This window comes from Lepidochelys kempii, chromosome 4 (assembly GCF_965140285.1).
Source record: "Lepidochelys kempii isolate rLepKem1 chromosome 4, rLepKem1.hap1, whole genome shotgun sequence".
In the NCBI taxonomy this organism is placed as follows: domain Eukaryota; kingdom Metazoa; phylum Chordata; order Testudines; family Cheloniidae; genus Lepidochelys; species Lepidochelys kempii.
The window spans coordinates 44051391-44069955 of NC_136383.1; the positions used below are offsets into that span (position 1 = coordinate 44051391).

General features: G+C 42.8%; 2 protein-coding genes across 6 annotated transcripts in view; one reads left to right on the top strand and one right to left on the bottom strand.

The window, feature by feature from the left end:
- SCLT1 (sodium channel and clathrin linker 1) overlaps window positions 1–3048 on the bottom strand; it is a 137167-nt gene extending 134119 nt beyond the window's left edge. For 2 of the 4 annotated variants that reach the window (XM_073341115.2, XM_073341117.2), the window contains exons 1-2: window positions 2946–3048; window positions 1493–1607 (exon numbers count right to left, since the gene is read on the bottom strand). In XM_073341115.2, the coding sequence (XP_073197216.1) occupies window positions 1493–1526 (34 nt within the window). In that variant the 5' untranslated portion in view covers window positions 1527–1607; window positions 2946–3048. Of the gene's footprint in view, window positions 1–1492; window positions 1608–2945 lie in introns of those variants that run through there. The other 2 variants (XM_073341116.2, XM_073341118.2) reach the window with 2 other exon arrangements.
- Window positions 3049–8097: 5049 nt separating this feature from the next.
- Window positions 8098–18565, top strand: part of C4H4orf33 (chromosome 4 C4orf33 homolog) — a 30350-nt gene continuing 19882 nt past the window's right edge. For both annotated transcript variants that reach the window (XM_078852479.1, XM_073341119.2), the window contains exons 1-5: window positions 8098–8180; window positions 13799–14684; window positions 16639–16714; window positions 16860–16964; window positions 17074–17337. In XM_078852479.1, the coding sequence (XP_078708605.1) occupies window positions 17157–17337 (181 nt within the window). In that variant the 5' untranslated portion in view covers window positions 8098–8180; window positions 13799–14684; window positions 16639–16714; window positions 16860–16964; window positions 17074–17156. The remainder of the gene's footprint in view (window positions 8181–13798; window positions 14685–16638; window positions 16715–16859; window positions 16965–17073; window positions 17338–18565) is intronic.

Genomic DNA, 18565 nt, shown 5'->3' on the forward strand with positions numbered 1-18565 from the left:
GTGCCAGCGAGGTTATCTTAGCTTCTTAACCCTTTACAGGTGAAAAGGTTTTGCCTCTGGCCAGGAGGGATTTTATAGTTCTGTATACAGAAAGGCGGTTACCCTTCCCTTTATATTTATGACACCCCCTAAGGGGGTGCAGAGTACCTGGGCCAGACCCTACGGGGGACATGGAGCACCACCCAGTCCTGGGATGGCTCCGCACCTGGCTATGGGCCCAGCTGCCAGCCCCAGAGTCACCCCTGTTCCTCTCCCCCTCCCCTGAGATGCAGCCCTGCTCTCGCCACCAGCTGGGGGGGCACTCACAACCCTGAAAAGTTTGGGGATCACTGATCTATACAGTACAGCAGGTCACTTCCTGTTTACAGAATGTAGCCCTATGGACATACCAGAAAAATGTTGTAGAGCTGGAAGTGCTTATTGTATATTTTAAGTTTACCTTCCTCAGAACCTTAGTAGTTTTATCTATCAATTCTATCAACACAGAGCATCCCTTACAAAAGAATAATACTGATGCCCGTTTGTAGTGAAGCCTATTTCATGAACAATAACTAAAAAAGATGCCTATTTTCACCAAGCAAGAGGAAAAAACATACATATTCTAATTTCATAGTCCCCAAAAGAAGATTCATGTGAGGTTTCTATGGATACACAAGAATCAAGTTTTATACAATTTAGTTGAATAAAAACAGAAATACCAAGATCTCATCCCCAGTACTTCCGCTCTACAAATAAGTCTCAAAAGATAACTAAGAAAATTCCCTGCATATATGATAAAATTAGAGAAAGGCATTACTGAACACTGACAGAGTATGGGCAACACTGGGAGTGCTCTTCTGCACCATCTTAGACACAGGAGAAGTCCAAGTAGGTCCCCTTCCAACATGTCTAATCCTACAGAGCACATGCCAACCACCTCTCAACATTGTAGGTAGGTGGGGATGGGAAATGAAAGCTAAAAGCATCAAAGGTTTCAGAGTAACAGCCGTGCTAGTCTGTATTCGCAAAAAGAAAAGGAGTACTTGTGGCACCTTAGAGACTAACCAATTTATTTGAGCATGAGCTTTCATGAGCTACAGCGTCCGATGAAGTGAGCTGTAGCTCACGAAAGCTCATGCTCAAATAAATTGGTTAGTCTCTAAGGTGCCACAAGTACTCCTTTTCTTTTTGCAAAAGCATCAAAGATCCTGAGACTGAATTTTTGTTTACTATCGTTATTAAAGACAAACCAGAGTTGTTGACACAAAGTTATTTTCTTAACTAAGTGTTAGGAGAGAGTTTTATAGAAAGTAACTCCTAAAATTACTGTACAACAGAACAGGGGGAGAGGGGTGTTCTGTTTGTTTACTCTGGGACTAGGAGGGTCAGGTTTCCTGTTCAGCATCTATCTTTCAAACACTCAGCGAATGAAATACAGTTACAGGTTATGGAGAAATGTAATTGCAAGACTTTAAGTGCACAAAAATCTATTTTAAGTCTAGGTGGAGCTTACTTTGATCTCTTAGAAAATTGATCTCTGTTGCCATACTTTAATCTGCATGTGCAGTCCGATGTTGGTAACAAAGAGATTCAGTAAACTGCTGTTTTTTCCAGCTATGCTGCAGAGCCTGAAAGAGACAAAAACAATAATCAAGCATTTTAACTTTAAATAACAGCCTATTTCTGCACGTTAGTTTCATTTTGTCCAGGTCTGGCAAAGTATTACAGCCTCCAAACTGCAGGGGGGAAGAGCACAGGGAGCAGTGTTTTGTCAGTCAAGCCAATCAACTATCCCCCTTAGTGTAGCTGATAGACCAGTGGTTCCCAAACTGGGGTTCACGAAATGTTACGGGGGGTGTCTCAGGAAAAAAATCCCTAATGGCAGACAGAGCTGTCCCTTGGGACCCCTGGCAGCACAGGGCCAGCAGCTTGGAGCCCCTGGACTTCCAAGAGCTAAGCAGGTCAAAGCACACGTATCTATCACACTGAGGAGATTTAAACTTCAAAACTCCTTATAAGAAATGAAAAGGGAAGTGGATATTTTTTGCCATTTTAAAAATTAAATAGACAGCTAGTATTGCTTTTTAAATTATTATGAAGAACAAGTTTAAGCTTTGTTGTAACGTGTGTCGTTTGCCTAGACTGCTCAAGACCTGAATGCTTGTGTAGGAGGAACTCTTTGAGCTGGCTTCTTAAATAGCTTCATGCTGTTTCATGTCTGGTACTCCTTGATGAATTATCAGAGCCTTGTCTTATAACAGGCTTATTCAAAGTGGTACAAGCTACAAAAGTGAGATCTTGGAAGAGTGTTGCCCTTTTCATAATGTAATAGTGTGTATAAATAATAATAGTGTGTAATAAGCATATCATAAAAACAAATTCTATATTTCCAAGATCACTGCTTTTATCATTTATACTCAGGGAAAGGAGAAAATCCCTGGAAATATTCATTTTTAGGACGGGGTTCACGAGACACTTTAGTGAAAGGGGTCACAGGTTGTTAAAGCCCGGGAACAAGTGTGCTAAGACCCCAGGCTCCAGCCCCTAACCAGCAGCTCGCGCTCTGCCCAGGAGTCTCCCAGAGGCGGCACACTCCGCCCCACCCCCCAGGAAGTGCCCCGTCCTGCTAACAGGGGCGGTGCGGGCTCGCTCGAGCTCCGCCCCCCCGCCCGGCAAAACCCACCAGGCACTAGAAGGAGGGGGACGCCCGCCGACGGCTCCGCACGCCCTGCCCCGAGCGAACCCCGGGCCGCCCCCGGGCCGCCAGCGAGTCGCAGCAATCGGCTCCGGGGCGGGGGCGCGCGCGCGCGGGGGAGGGGGGGGCACCGCCGCACACAGGTGTACAAACCCCGCGGCAGTTCGGCGGCGGGAGACGACGACCCTGGGGCCAGAACGAGGCTCAGCGAGCCCGCGCAGCGACTCGCCCTGTGACCCACCCCCTTTCCGGTACAGCAGCCAGCTCCTACCTGTCCAACGCGTACCGCCAGCCCCGCTAAAAACTAGCGCTCCTTCCAACTGCCTTAGCGACCGACGCCGCGAGGAACTGGGCCGCTCACGTGACAGAAATCAATCCACCAATCGGAATCCGAGGTAAGTGGGAAGCGGTTTCTTATTGGTGTAATTTCTGCATAACCATGCGGGTCCGCCTCTTTCTCCCACGTGGGGTAGGGCCGGGCAAGTAGGCGAACGCTGTCATCCAGCGACGGGCAGCGGCGCGCGGTAGGTGGAATCGCCAGCCCCCTTCTGTTTAGGGGAGCGGGCGCAGTAGCTGCCGCCCCAGCCTGTGCCGGGGAGTGGGAGCCGGGTGCGGTGGGCGGGGCCTGCGGGCTAGGTAGGCGGAGACAAGCAGGAGAGTCAGGCCCTAGTAGAGCTCTAGGAGCCTGCAAAGTGAGAGGGTCCTAGAGATCAGGCTCCAGCTGGAGCCGGGAAGTCTACATAGTAATGAAAGCTGGTGAGTCAGCTGGCACAAGCCTGAGTTAACTGGCACTGGCCAGCCATGGGTGTCTCGTTGCAGTGTAGACATTGTCATGCTTTATGGGTATCTGTTATTGCTGTCAGCTATTCTGTCCACTCAGGTGGCAGAGATCTGTGCCGTGGAGCTAACCTTGCTGATGACTTGTGTGGGTATCCCTTTGATGCAACATGATGGAATTTGGTTTTAGGGTTTGTTTGTTTTAAAACCTAGGAAACTACAAACAAAAAAGTAGTAAAAAGAACATTATTAGGATTGCAAAGTCAAGCACTCAGAAGTCAAATACCAGAATTATAGTTCCATGTTCAACCTTAATTTGGTCCCTTTTTGTGTATGCATTATTATAGTTTTGAATTATGTGATCATATACTATTTTTTCCTGGAATTTATTTTTATCCTTGTTGGAAATTCCTGAAATAAGCCAGAAATGTTTATTGGTCACTGCTAGTGCTTCTATTCCGACTATAAAAAGTATGTGGTATAGAGGGCACCAAACTCTATTTCTCTTTAGCACTATAAGGGATATGTGTAGAGATGCCAATAGCAGAAACAATCCAGTACCAGTAAATTTTGGCCCTACGCTTAGTTATATATTTAATAAGTAATTTAATAAATCAAACACTGGTAATTTTTTACATTCATAACTTGAGGCTATGCTATGCAAGTTTTTTCACACAGTTATGAAAGTTCCTTTGTTGTAGAGCCTGTTTAATCAGAATTTGCATATCTTAATTGACTGGTGAGCATTTTGGAGTTTTCTTATAGCAAACGCTCAAGCATAGAATTATGGGGGAGTATATATCTTGGTACTCTGTCACTATTTTAACCCATTTCTTAAGCAACAACCTATGTAGATTTAGATGTTAATGTTTTCCACTTGAAGAATAGAATTTGCAATGTATACTGTCTCACACTTTAGGGTTTGATCATGCAATCCTTATGCAGGAAAATCTCTGGACTTCAAGAAAAAATGTGCATATCAGGGCTTCAGGTCAGGCAGTTAATGCTTTAATATTTCAAAGACCTTTACCAGACTATTCAAATCTGGAGCATGGAGTTCTGAAAATGAAGGCACAGGCAAAATTCTACATCCCTGTACAAAAGAGCAGACCTCACTTAAGTCAATAGGCCAAATTATCAGTAAAGTTGTACCTGCTTATATAATATCTGAATTTGGCTCTATGGTAGTTGTATCCACATATCTGAGAAGAGAATTTGATCCTCTGTGTTTTGCATATCTCTCATACTAGCAGCTGTCTTTTCAGCCATCTTTTCTATGCATTTTTTCCTATAGTAATCGTGAGTCTGTGGAGTAAGGCCTGGTCTAAACTATACGCTTAGATTGACGTAACTTGCCTTGCATTGACCTAGTTGTGCAAGTGTCTTCACTTAAATTTGGCTCCCGGTGACATATACCTATTTAGTAACACCACCTCCCAGAGCGGTATAGAGTCACGGTTAATTTAATTAGGTTGACACAATATCAGTGTAGACACTGTGTTGCTTATGTTGACAGTTACTATCTGTCGCACAATGCCCCATGCTGACAATGCAAGTACTCCTGGTGAGGACACACACCACTGACACAAGGAGCCAAGTGTGCACACACACACACGAGCGATTTAATAATTGTGAAGGCTGTATGCTGATATAAGTTAGGTCGACATAACTTTGAAGTGTAAACATGGTGTAAGATTCCAGGAATGTCACCCTTTACCCGTAAGCCTAGGATGTTTGTTGACTCAGTGTGAAGCAATGGAAGCAGCTACAAGCATGGTTGAGAACTTTTGTTCGGAATACCACCAGGTTCAATTGTCACTGGGTTTCTGTTAGCCGACGGCCAAGGATGTTTGGTGAGGTGCCAGCTATGCCCGTTTATACCATCCGTGACTTTAACCGCTAGGACGCACTGTCCCTTCGCGGCGGGCAGCCCGGGCTAGGCTGACGGATGCCCCAAGGTCCTAACCACCCGTGACTTTAACTGCTAGAGCTCAGAGCTCCTTCGCAGCGGGCAGTCAATACTGACTGACAGGTGCCCCAATGGCAGCACTAAGAGCCTCTCCACACCCGTGACTTTAACTGCTAGAGCTCAGAGCTCCTTCGCAGCGGGCAGCCAGGATTGACTGACAGGTGCCCCAAGAGTTTGCCCCGTGGAGGCGGCACAACTCAACGCTAGGCTCTTAGTACTCTCACCTAATGGCCAGGCTTTAGAGCCAAAACGGCTGAGGTTCTTTAATTGTGTTGGCTGCTTTACAGTAAACCAGAGAAAACAAGTCAGGCTTATGCATAAATGGTTACCAAAAATTTATTAAGCTAGATTCTAATCATGTGGTTACAAAATTGCTAGTGCCTACTTATTTAAATGTAGAGATGTTACACACACAAACAAGTTACAAAACTGAAGCCACAATCCCAAAGAAAGAAAACAAAGTATAGAGCTCTATTTCAAAATATGTGTACACTAAAGATAGGAGATCAGGTGTGGGTGCTTCTTACCCTCCTTGCATCTCTCGATTCCAGCGGTGCCAAGCCAGGATCGGTCACTCAATTCCGCGGAAAGACGAATAAGGGACAAGGCGTAGGGACCCTCTTAGCTGCAGAAGCCTTGGGAGGCTGTCACTTATCTGACCAGCAGATAGATAGTGAAAAGCACTCAAAAATCATGGTGCTGTAGGTCCCCTACTTATACCTCTGTACTCCTTTATTCTCTTTCTCCTTTCTTATGCCAAATTGAGGCTGGTCTGTCGGGGTGACGCCAGCTTTTGCAAGAGTAGTTTACACTTGCAAAGGAGAGAAACAATAAGTTTCGACTACTGGACATTTCTTTTATCAGGGTAAATATTTTCCCACCTAGGATGTTGGTGTGTGTGCATCACGCTATTTAGTTGGGGCTAAGAGCCATGTCTGTCACAGGGCCTCTGCCTGCTGTGAGCTTAATCGTCGTATCTGTTCCCAGAGGCACATTGTAGCAGCACACCTGTGCTTTCACAGCTTCAAAGGCTGTGCTGGAATATATGTTAAGTGCCCTGTTCCTGCTTCCTCCTGTGTTTCCAGCAATGCTGGTCTGAGGCGGGGGCGGGGGGCTGGCTGTCTGGCTACAGTTTCACAGTCTCTTAAGGTAAAATTTGACTTTGAGTTACACCCATGTGGAGTGCAGCTACAGTAAAGCAGTGGCTCTCAACCTTTCCAGTCTACCCTGAGTAGTTCCAGACTGTACCCGTTTCAGGAGTCTAAATTGCCTTGCATACCCCCAAGTTTCCCCTCACTTAAAAACTACTTGCTTACAAAATCAAATCTAAAAATACAAAAGTATCAGCACCTTATGACTAGAAAAATTGCTTACTTTCTCATTTTTACCACATAATTATAAAATAAATCAATTGGAATATAAATATTGTACTTATATTTCAGTGTATGGTACATAAAGCAGTATAAACCAGTCATATGAAATTTTAGGGTGTACTGACTTCACCAGTGCTTTTTATGGAGTTGTAAAACTATGCAAATAACTAGATGAGTTGAATACCCCCGGAAGACCTCTGTGGACCCCCAGGGGTATGTGGACCCCTGTTTGAGAACTACTGTAGGAAGGCATGTATCTATGCCGTGCCAGGAGATCATTGTGATATCAGAGGTAACTCAACCAATCACCAGCCTTATTCTACAGCTAATTTCTATGAAACGGTTAAATAAGGGAGACTGTTCAGATAGTGGATTATTTGGCCCAGCTGTCACACTCATGCACCCAACTGCTACCCACACAAATCAACACATCTCCTAGTACAACCCACCCCCAGACACTAATCAACACAAGCAGCACATGCAGTAACTCCAAACATATACAGCCCCTTAATGCGGCACACTCACCTCATTTGCCTCCAGCACGGATCTCTCCCTCACTCACCATGGATGTCTCTTTGTGGCCAAGATGGACATAGCAATCTCTTCCTTTTCTGGTATTGATAGTCTCTCCCCTTGGTTCCCTCAGATTCTGATTTGGGGTCCAGTGGTAGGCAGTAAGTGCTGCTCCCAAAAGTGGTTTTTCCCTGGATCACTTCCTACCAGTCCCCTTTCTCCCCACAACAAATTAAGTAAAGACATTAAATAACTGGAATCTGTAGAGTGCATGACAAACTTGGATGTGACCTTTAATTCTTTTTAAGTTTCCCATATAAAAGAAGACTGAAATCAAAAGTAAAGTCTCAGACCTTCAGAGCATCACAGGGTTTTCTCTGGGTGTGGTAAAGTCACTATAGCCTGGCATGCAGTATTCCTTCCCAGGAGCTCTGAGTGTATGACAGTTTAGCTCTATTGTCTTCTGGCCCATTCTTCTGAGTTCCTCCTCCAAGCCGTGCATGCTTTGCGTGTGTGGTGTGGTGTTGGGGGAACAGGGAATGGGGGTTGTCTGGGCCCAGTGCAGCTGCTCAATCCTTTCCTTACTAGTGTGGGGTTTGTATACTCTATCACATGCCCCTAGACCAAATCAACACAAGCACCCACACAACAACACAACCAGCATACACAGTAACTCCAAACACATGCAGCCCCTCATGCAGCATGGGCTTTCAGCTACTAGTATCTTAATAAGATGCATTATTTCCTCTTGTCACTTCTAGAACTTGCTCTCCTATAATTCTAACCTGTGAGACCTCCCTTCAAGTTTTATGCTTAAGGGGGGAAGCATCACATTTCCTGCTGCTGTCAGGAATTGTAACCACCTACCAAAGAGGTAAGAAAATCTTTTCATTATTGTTTTTCTTCTGATAAATGGTTGTTTTTATGTCTTCTGCAGGGATACTCTCTGGATTTCCCCAGATTTTTTCTAATGAGGGAGAGGAGAAACATAATGGAACATTAAATGACTTAAAATCCAAAGTGCCTCTTCACTAAAGCTACATAATAGCACCAACATTCTATTTTTATTTTTAGAAACTATTACTAGTGTTTTTGTATGAGTATATATGTTATGTGCGCACACAGAGGTTTTGATCCTGCATCATACAGTTGCAGAGTGTTGTATATGTAGGCACAAGGTAAAAAATGAGTAGCAGGACAAAGGAAGCATCAGATCCTGATCTGCATAACCACCAAATTACTGCTGTCTAATACCGGAGGGGAGCATGCAGCTTTATTTACATCCTCAGGCACACTCATTCTGTGCCTTTTTTTACCCTGAGCTGTTAAGAGTAAGGGAACAAGCCCACAGTGGGCTTGAGGCTTACTTTCACTAAATGTGGAGAATTACACATAACGCCCCATCCGGCTCCCATTTAAGTTAATGGGAATCTTTCTGCTCACTTCCGTGGGAGCTGAATCAAAACCCAAGTTGCTTAACCTTAATTGTGTCCACACACATCCTCTATGTACACTTCTCCAAAGCACAGTCACCTTATACTCCCGTTGCTTAGTGCATAAGGAGTTATGGGATCAAGGTCTCAAGATTTATGTATGAAATTAGTGACCTTTTGTGATAAACCTTTCAGACACAATTTTTTAAATATTAAAGTAACCATCTGATTATCCACAATATATAACCCTTTTGTGGTTCTGTATATATGAAAAGGTTGGATGGGTCAGGGTTTCTGAGGGGGGCAGTCAGGGTGGATAGGGGGCAGGCTGTTTAGGGAGGCACAGCCTTCCCTACCTGGCCCTCCATACCGTTTCGCAATCCCGATGTGGCCCTTGGGCCAAAAAGTTTGCCCACCTCTGTTCTAAATAGTCACAATCGGAAGACCATAATATTAAGGCTGACTGGCTTTCCCCTGGCTTAGTTGCAACCAGTGATTATTACTTCTAAAAACTGGATCACTGTTCAGATGCATGAACTTTTCACAGAGAGCTTGGAATGGTTTGTGGAATTACTGCACGGTGCAATACACAGCTGAACAGCTCTGATCTAGCTACATAATTTGCTAATTGTATGTGGCTGTCCTTACCGAGTATGTACGTGCCTCAACTGTGTGCTGGATATAATGCACACCTGGTTGGAGTATATGATCATGCTGTCCTCTAAAAGTTAACTACTGTTATTAGAAAAGCTTTTGTCCCATCACCTGTTTGTGTGAGCATGTTGCCCTCCAGTGGCTTCAGCCTAAAAAGTATATAAGACCTAATGCTTCTACACAAGTATGAATGTTTTTCTCCTATTTATAATGTAAAAATCTGATACAGTTTTTGAAACTTTCTAATTTAGGGCCAGACAATGACATGCTCTTACATGGGTAAACACTCTTTCTGCCCCCTCCACACCAGGTGAAGTGTACTGTTCCCTGTGACAAAGAGTGGCAGAGGACAGTCTTTGCTGTCTGCCTACTTAATCAAGATGTTCCTGCTTTCCCTTTGGTTTGTGGCAGATCTGACACTACCCCAACATAGGCCACTGCCTTGCAGAGAGCATTTTTGTGAACTGTAAGTGCTCCTAAAAGTGCCGTTACAGTATGTCTTGTAAATGTTCTTAGTTTTGTGAGCCTCAGGCATACAAAGTATCACCTATGAAGTAAGCGAGTTCTTGAACTATCCTTTGTATCTTCTGAAACCTAATATAGTACAGCTTAGATTCTCGCCTCTCTTTAGCCTCCATCTTCCTTTTCATCCTGCTTTCCCTCCTGTCTCAAAAAAGACAAACAACATTCTGACTTTTAAAGTAGAAAGTCAGGATATTTTAGATAAACAGCTGCCATTAATATCTGTTTGTAATGATGCCTTGGCTTCAATATTCAGTCAAGTGAACATATAAAAAACAAATGTATAGATAGTGAAAGTTGCTTTAGGAAGTGCCAGTGGCTGGTTTTCTAAAGTTTTTTTTTTTTTTTTAAGTATTTTTGTTAGATTCTATATAATAAATAAGTAACTATACATTTTAAGTAATAGAAAGCTGCTTCACAGAGTCTGTAAGGGTTCAGATGAGTCTGGTGGCTCTTTAGAATAGTGTTTGGTGCAGTGTCATAGCTGACCAGGTGCTATTCCATCACAACAAGGATAGACCTTTAGTATTTAAGAGTAAAAGAGAGCGTGCAGAATATTCCTCCTGCAATAGGCTGCTTAACGGAGCATTCAGCACACATTGTTGAAGTGGATGAAGTTTTCTGAATTTCAGATTACTGTAGATCCTATACTACCACTGTTTGTGAGTAGTTGGAAGGTGTCGGGGGGGGGGGCAGGTGTAGCCATGTCTTTCCTTTCTTTCTGGATTCTCTGAGTGCATCCCCTCATGTATTAGGCTTTGTGCCCTTACTGTTATACCAATAAAATAAAAACCAGCAGGTTCTTATTAAAGGGGAAAAGGCAAAATACCACATTTATTGTGAATACAGAAAGAATCATAGTAAGCAGTTAGTTATAGCTATAACATTCCATTCAATCTCATATTCGTTCATTCACTCACACACACACATACACAGGTTCTCCAAGGTTGTTATCATAGTTACCAGCCTTAGAGTTGCTCATGCCAAGCCACTGGCCAGGTGGCCTGGACATGAGGCGGGAGCAGGGCCTCGTCAGATGCACGTCTGATGCTCCTGGAAGTCGGTTTGCAGAATCAGACCCCAAAGTTCTCACTTTCTAGAGTCCATTTTTATAGGAATTTCTTCCTATGTCAGTCTATGGGAATTACTTCATCATGCTGTTGCTGAATCAATCAGCAGATGTCACATTCCTGACGGCTCTGTGCTGCCAGATGTTATCTTGTTCTTTGGTTCTCCCATTCTTGAGGCTGTTGGGTGGATTCCAGTCTGCCCTCCGGGGGTCCTCTGGTTGTTTCCACTTGACGCTGCCTTCAACTGATGGACACTGGATTCTTAGGCTGGCACCTCCCTGATCATTCAGTTATTATCCACACCAAGCATCCATCCACATACATCCTCTATCTCTATTTTAATCACAATTGTTAACAAAGCGAGATGAATACAACAAAAGGGCAGGGAGTCTCTGGGTGCTGTTTCTGTTGTTACAGAGTATTGCTTTGAGTCTCTCTCTGTGTGAGTAGTTGTTGTTACAAAGAATTGCTTTGAGAACAGACTCTGTCTTAGAATGTACTAACACAATTAGCAGCTTGCAAGTTTTACACATAGAGGGAGAGAAACAGTACCAAAAACCAAGAGACCTCTTAATTAGTAATACCCTGGAATTTAAACCATGGGGAATCAAACTCATTTGTGATTTTAATACAGAACTTCTTTAATATGATCCAACGTTACTTCTCCTGGGTTGGAATTCCACAGTTCTCCCACTCTTAGACCAGGTCCTAGACTGTAATACCTTGCGTATCAACTGTGCTTACCCAGTAGGTCTAACAGAGATCAACACCTGGAGTTCTTCCCTTTGGGAGTCTGAGACAGAGATGAATATGGTGACCAGACAGCCAAATCATTGTTTGTTTTAACAGTCAGAGCAAAGAATTTAGAGAAAAAGGATTATAAACCAACAAAGTCTGCATGCATATCTAATGACTTACTATTCCCTCATGTTTGCCTTGACAGGCTGAATTTCTTCTGACACCCCAGCTGGTCTGGGATTTCTGCTTTCCCCTGACAGATCCCCAGCTACTTTCGCTTTGGAAAGAGTCTCTTTTTATCCAGCCAGAGTTCTTTTGTTCTTGTCAGTTCCCATACTTTTGCCTTTGTCATCAAAAAAACAGTTCAGTAGGCTCTGCAGGAAGTCAAGACAGATTCCTCAGAGCCATTACCCTGTAACAACCCTTATTCCTGAGGGCATTCTGCACCAAAAAAATAAAAATTATGTGCACAATATTTTAAAATTCTGCAAATGTTATTTGTCAAATAAATTTGGAGGCTCTGGCATGGCATTAAGGAGCACAGGCCACTGGCTGCACAGAGATGGGAGATCATTGTGCAGCTCCCCCCGGGTACGGACTCAGCAGTGAGGCTGCACCTAACCCTGACACAGCCTGCCCCAGAAACACACCAGGGCCCTTCTCCTCTGTGCCAGGTGCACCAGGTGTGGGAAGGCAGACTCAGTGAGGCAGGATCCACGTGTGGAGGGGCTTACTGTGAAGGGAATCCAGGGGTGGGTGGAGAGGGTTCTGTGTGGGGTAATGTGGGTACAGGCGGCTCAGTGGAGAATCCAGATGCACAGGGGCTTGTTGGGGAGTTCTGAGTACAACGGTAATGAGATTCTGCAGGGGGGTCCAGGTGAAGGTGGTTTGGGCTCGGGGCGGGGGGGTCTGTGCATGGGGGTATAGCGCTCAGAAGGGAGTCTGGGAGTGGGGGGCTTAGTTGGGGGGCCCAGGTGTATGGGGAGTGGGGCTCAGCTGGGAGGTTCTGAGTGTGGGAGGGTGAGGCTCGGCAGGAGGGTCTTTGTATGAGGGGGTCTGGATGCATGGGGGTTGGGCAGATGAGGGAGCAGTTCCCTATACAGGGATCCCTCACCCTGCAGCTGAGGAGCGATGGGTGCAGGAAGTGGGAGAGAGGGGGCAGTTTGCAGAGCTTTCTGCAGCTGGAGAAATCAGATGCTGTATAGGGGAAGAGGAAGTCCTGTCCTCCTCAGCCCAGCTGAGACTAGCAGCTGAGCCTGGTCCAGGGTAGAAGCCACCGGCTGGGTTTTCCCCAGTTCCGTCCCCTGCCTCACAGTGATTTACCTCTCTGCTGGCTGCCCTGGGTATCCAAAATATACTGCTGAGGAGGGTTGCGTGACTGTTCTTGTGCCTTCCCATTGCTTTCCCATCAGAAAGTCAGTTTTCTGTGGGGAAGCAAAAAAATCTGTTGGGGAACGTAAATTCTGTGCATGCACAGAATTCCCCCAGGCGTAAACCCTCAAGTGTTTGCTGAGAGGTGGCTTACATTGAACTTTTCTTCCTTGCTGCTTATTTTCATTACATAAATATAAAGGGAAGGGTAACCACCTTTCTGTATACAGTGCTATAAAATCCCTCCTGGCCAGAGGCAAAATCCTTTCACATGTAAAGGGTTAAGAAACTAAGGTAACCCCGCTGGCACCTGACCCAAAATGGCCAATGAGGGGACAAGATTCTTTCAAATCTGGGGGGGATGGACAAAGGGTTCTGCCTGTCTGTGTGATACTTTTGCCAGGAACCGATCAAGGATGCAAGCCTTCCAACTCCTCTAAAGTTAGTAAGTAATCTAGCTAGAAAATGCGTTAGATTTTCTTCTGTTTAATAGCTTGTAAAATTCGCTGTGCTGGAGGGAATGTGTATTCCTGTTTTTGTGTCTTTTTGTAACTTAAGGTTTTGCCTAGAAGGATTCTCTATGTTTTGAATCTGATTACCTGTAAAGTATTTACCATCCTGATTTTACAGGGGTGATTCTTTTACCTTTTCTTTAAATAAAATTCTTCTTTTAAGAACCTGATTGATTTTTCATTGTTCTTAAGATCCAAGGGTTTTGGTCTGGTGTTCACCTGCACCAATTGTCTGATCACCTGATCCATCGTCTACAACCAAGCTCTGCGATACAACCGCATTTGCTCCAACCCCTCAGACAGAGACAAACACCTACAAGATCTCTGTCAAGCTTTCTTACAACTACAGTACCCACCTGCGGAAGTAAAGAAACAGATTGATAGAGCCAGAAGAGTTCCCAGAAGTTACCTACTACAGGACAGGCCTAACAAAGAAAATAACAGAACGCCACTAGCCGTCACCTTCAGCCCCCAACTAAAACCCCTCCAACGCATTATTAAGGATCTACAACCTATCCTAAAAGATGACCCAACACTCTCTCAAATCTTGGGAGACAGGCCAGTCCTTGCCTACAGACAGCCCCGCAACCTGAAGCAAATACTCACCAACAACCACATACCACACAACAGAACCACTAACCCAGGAACTTATCCTTGCAACAAAGCCCGTTGCCAACTGTGCCCACGTATCTATTCAGGAGACACCATCACAGGGCCTAATACCATCAGCCACACTATCAGAGGCTCGTTCACCTGCACATCCACCAATGTGATATATGCCATCATGTGCCAGCAATGCCCCTCTGCCATTTACATTGGTCAAACTGGACAGTCTCTACGTAAAAGAATAAATGGACACAAATCAGATGTCAAGAATTATAACATTCATAAAGCAGTCGGAGAACACTTCAATCTCTCTGGTCACGCAATCACAGACATGAAGGTCGCTATCTTAAAACAAAAAAAACTTCAAGTCCAGACTCCAGCGAGAAACTGCTGAATTGGAATTCATTTGCAAATTGGATACTATTAATTTAGTCTTAAATAGAGACTGGGAGTGGCTAAGTCATTATGCAAGGTAGCCTGTTTCCTCTTGTTTTTTCCTCCCCCCACCCCCCAGATGTTCTGGTTTAACTTGGATTAAAACTTGAAGAGTGGTCAGTTTGGATGAACTATTACCAGCAGGAGAGTGAGTTTGTGTGTGTGTATGGGGGTGGGGAGGATGTGAGACAACCTGGATTTGTGCAGGAAATAGCCCAACTTGATTGCCATGCACATTGTGTAAAGAGTTGTCACTTTGGATGGGCTATCACCAGCAGGAGAGTGAATTTGTGTGGGGGGGTGGAGGGTGAGAAAACCTGGATTTGTGCTGGAAATGGCCCACCTGATGATCACTTTAGATAAGCTATTACCAGCAGGACAGTGGGGTGGGAGGAGGTATTGTATTCTGTGTGTGTATATAAAGTCTGCTGCAGTTTCCACAATATGCATCTGATGTAGTGAGCTGTAGCTCACGAAAGCTCATGCTCAAATAAATTGGTTAGTCTCTAAGGTGCCACAAGTACTCCTTTTCTTTTTGCCAATATATCCATACACTAAACATTCCAATAACCAGGTCAACATACATTCTTCATAAATTATTGCAGCTCCACTTCCTTCACAGAAGGTTCTTTGTTTTAAACCACCACACTCCCCATTAATTTCATTGAAGATGTCTGTCATGGTCAGTAGCAGAATATGGTGGTTTATTTGCAGATAACCTTTAAAAGGATAAGCTTTACAGTTTACCTTTTTAATTGAAAAGTTACCTGAGTGCTGCAATGAACATAAAGACTCAGCAATGGGTTTATTAAGTTGAAATGTTGGTTTGGTTCTTAAGTCCTTGCATTTTATTGGTTTACAGCAGAGCAATCCTTAGTGCCAACTGTTTTCTGATCATTTTAATTTCTTCTATTTTGACGTTTACAAAACAGGTATTACATGTTACTTTGCCATGAAATAAATTGATTTTCACATTCTCAAATCAGTGAAGTTACATTTTGCAGTGGAAATTTATAGTTTGGTCTAATGTAGAATAGATGTTGATTATTTTGGTAAAAATCTTTGACAATTTGTGGAAGATATGTTTTTGTGCACATGCACAGTTACCATTTCTTAATCTTAACTTGGGAGATCGTATTTTCAAAAAAACAAAAGTAATTGGATCTTATTCTAAATGAATCGCTTGGCAATCTTATTTATTTTAATTATGCAAGTGTAAGATTACTAGTTAATGCTTTCAGGAGACATACATTTTGTTTTGCATTTGTTTTAAAATATTGAAAGATGTTTTTCAAATTTTCTGACATTTATTTAAAAAAAATTCTCATGTTAAGGTATTGTACAGAAACGCCTATGTGGAACCACCCGATTACTTCATGGCCTGAAGATGGGGCCCAGAGGTCACGCAGAGTATTTTGCAACCACCTGAGCACTGAGAACCAGGCTTTGTGACAATCCACTATGACATTGTGGGGGATGATTGTGATGGGTCAGAGGGGCAGGACATTATCTATACAGATCTTTTGCCTACAATCCCTGCAAATGGGAACATAGTTGGCCAGGGACACTCCTATAGACTACAGTACCAGAAGCAGCCACGGACTAGGTGTGTGATGAGAGGTAGAAAAACATATCTTAGCCCCACGTTTCCAAATCCTTCAATTGGACCCTCCGCACACACAGTCTTTTTGTTTATGTTTTGAATGTGGGATCAGGATTACATCATATGTTCCTGTCCTACAGGGTGAATTTCATTGAATAACACTGAGGTCCTGTTTTGAAAAAACAAGATCTCCTTGCTCTTTTCCTTCAGAAAAGGATGAATTTTAGGGATCCAGGACTATATGTGTATAGCCCAGGAATAAGTTTTTAATTAAATGCATATTGTGACCATCTTAATATTTGAGCTCAGCTGCTTTGTCTAAATTTTTAAAAAGTGTGCAGCATTTGCTTTTATTATAAAACTCATTTGGCTAAATTCTTTTTTGCAGCAAACTAGTGCAACTTCTTTGACTTTAGCAGAGTTGCATTTGTATGTGAAGACTGAATCTGACCTCTGTTTTTAAGGTACTATGACCAAGCTTATTTTATCAGTCCTTGTATGTGAAAAGCAGAATTTTCAATTAACCGTATTAAGCTGTGACAAGAATATTAATCCATTTTATGGCCTCTGTGCAGTCTTTCATTTTAATTTTGCTCAATTTTCTTTAAGCTAGTCCTTCCATTTAAAGGGCATCATCCTGCAGCCCTTATTCCTGGGAGAAGTCCCACTGACATTCATTTGCATTTTCCTCATCAGTAAGAACTGAAAGATCAGGTACAAAGAGATCAATTATCCCATGTGCTAACTTGCTTGGAGTTTCATGCTTAAGATAACAAAATAGCATTGCATAAAATTTTATATTTTTTTTTTCTTCTTCCTTTAGACAATACCAACAGGACAATCTTTTCAGCTAATCTTGGAATTGTTGACATACTTCCATTTCCAGTTCGTTTATAAAATAGTTAGATGGAATTTAAAATTGAACACACATGGGACAGTTTACCAGTGAGTCATGAGCCAGCAACTGTCAGGCTGAAGTCCGGCAGTGCAGGATTGCTGATGGAAGTAAGTGCTCTCTTCTTTAATGATCCTCCAGCACCACTTGTAGAGCCAGGAAAGCCTTTCAATGGACTGTGGGACTATGAGGGTAAGTGGAAATGTTTTATTGCGAACAAAAATCTTGTGTAATACCTTGAGCAGTTTACTTAATTTGTGTACCAGTGTAGATGTTAGTGTTCCTGTGCAGTTGACGTATCTAGTTTTTGTTTTAAATCCTGTGACAAGTTATTTCACCAGGCCAATATAGCTTGAACTGACAGATACATTAAATCTATTTGTTACAAATTCTGATTCTTTAATCACAATACAGTTCCCTTAAAGACGACAAAGTCTGGTAAGACTGTAAAGTTAACATTCTTTTTTTCCTTAATATGTTGAGTGTTCAAGAAGACACTTCACTACTACTAATGACTACTTATTTATGATGACACCTTGCATTCAGAAAGTTCCAGAAGGAACTTACAAACTTTACATTGTCCGTATCTATATAAATCAATTCTCTCATTATAGAAATACAGTCAACCTTGGAACAAAGAGTCGTGGGTAGTTGTTTAATAGAACATACAACAAATTACATTAGTTTGGGAAAGGAAGTGATCAATATGTTATCTAATTGAAACATATGAATATATGAGGCAAACAGAGTGTAAATACCTAAATAAGATTTTTTCCAACACAGTGGAATTAACGCCACTGTTCCTGTTAAAAGTGTAGAAATGCGATTTGTTTAGTTAAAAAATATTTGATTTTTGTTATTAAAAAGTGTAGAGGGATGGGGTGTAGTATAGAGGGATAGTCATGAGATCTCGAATGACAAGTAATGTCGCATCCTAAAGATGGGAGGAGGGGGGTGTATATTTAGAAATGTACAGATAAAGTGGCAATTGTGTTAATCCTAATGAATGAAGATTGTACTCTTCCTTAAAGAAACAGACAACTCAATTTAAACCAGTAATAGTTTAAACTGTAAACCAGTAACTGGCAAATTTTGATAACTCTTTTCAGCAGTTATTGAACTTCTTCTGATGGGAATCTATTTGAGAGATAATAAATTTTGCAGGAGGCTACTGCCCAACAAAATTGACCCTACACACATTATGTGAAAACAGGGAAATTTTATTAGTTCATGTAATCTTCGGTGCAAAATTATGCCTATCCCAAAATTTGTTTTTACAACAGTGCTGTTGTTTCTTCTTCTCTGTATGTCATTCTTTTTTTTTTTCCTTTTTCAGTTGTGCTCTTGTGAATGGGTCAGTCTGTTATGTTTACAGCCATGCTCTATCTTCTGTTGTGATTATCAAAGCAGTAATACTAGT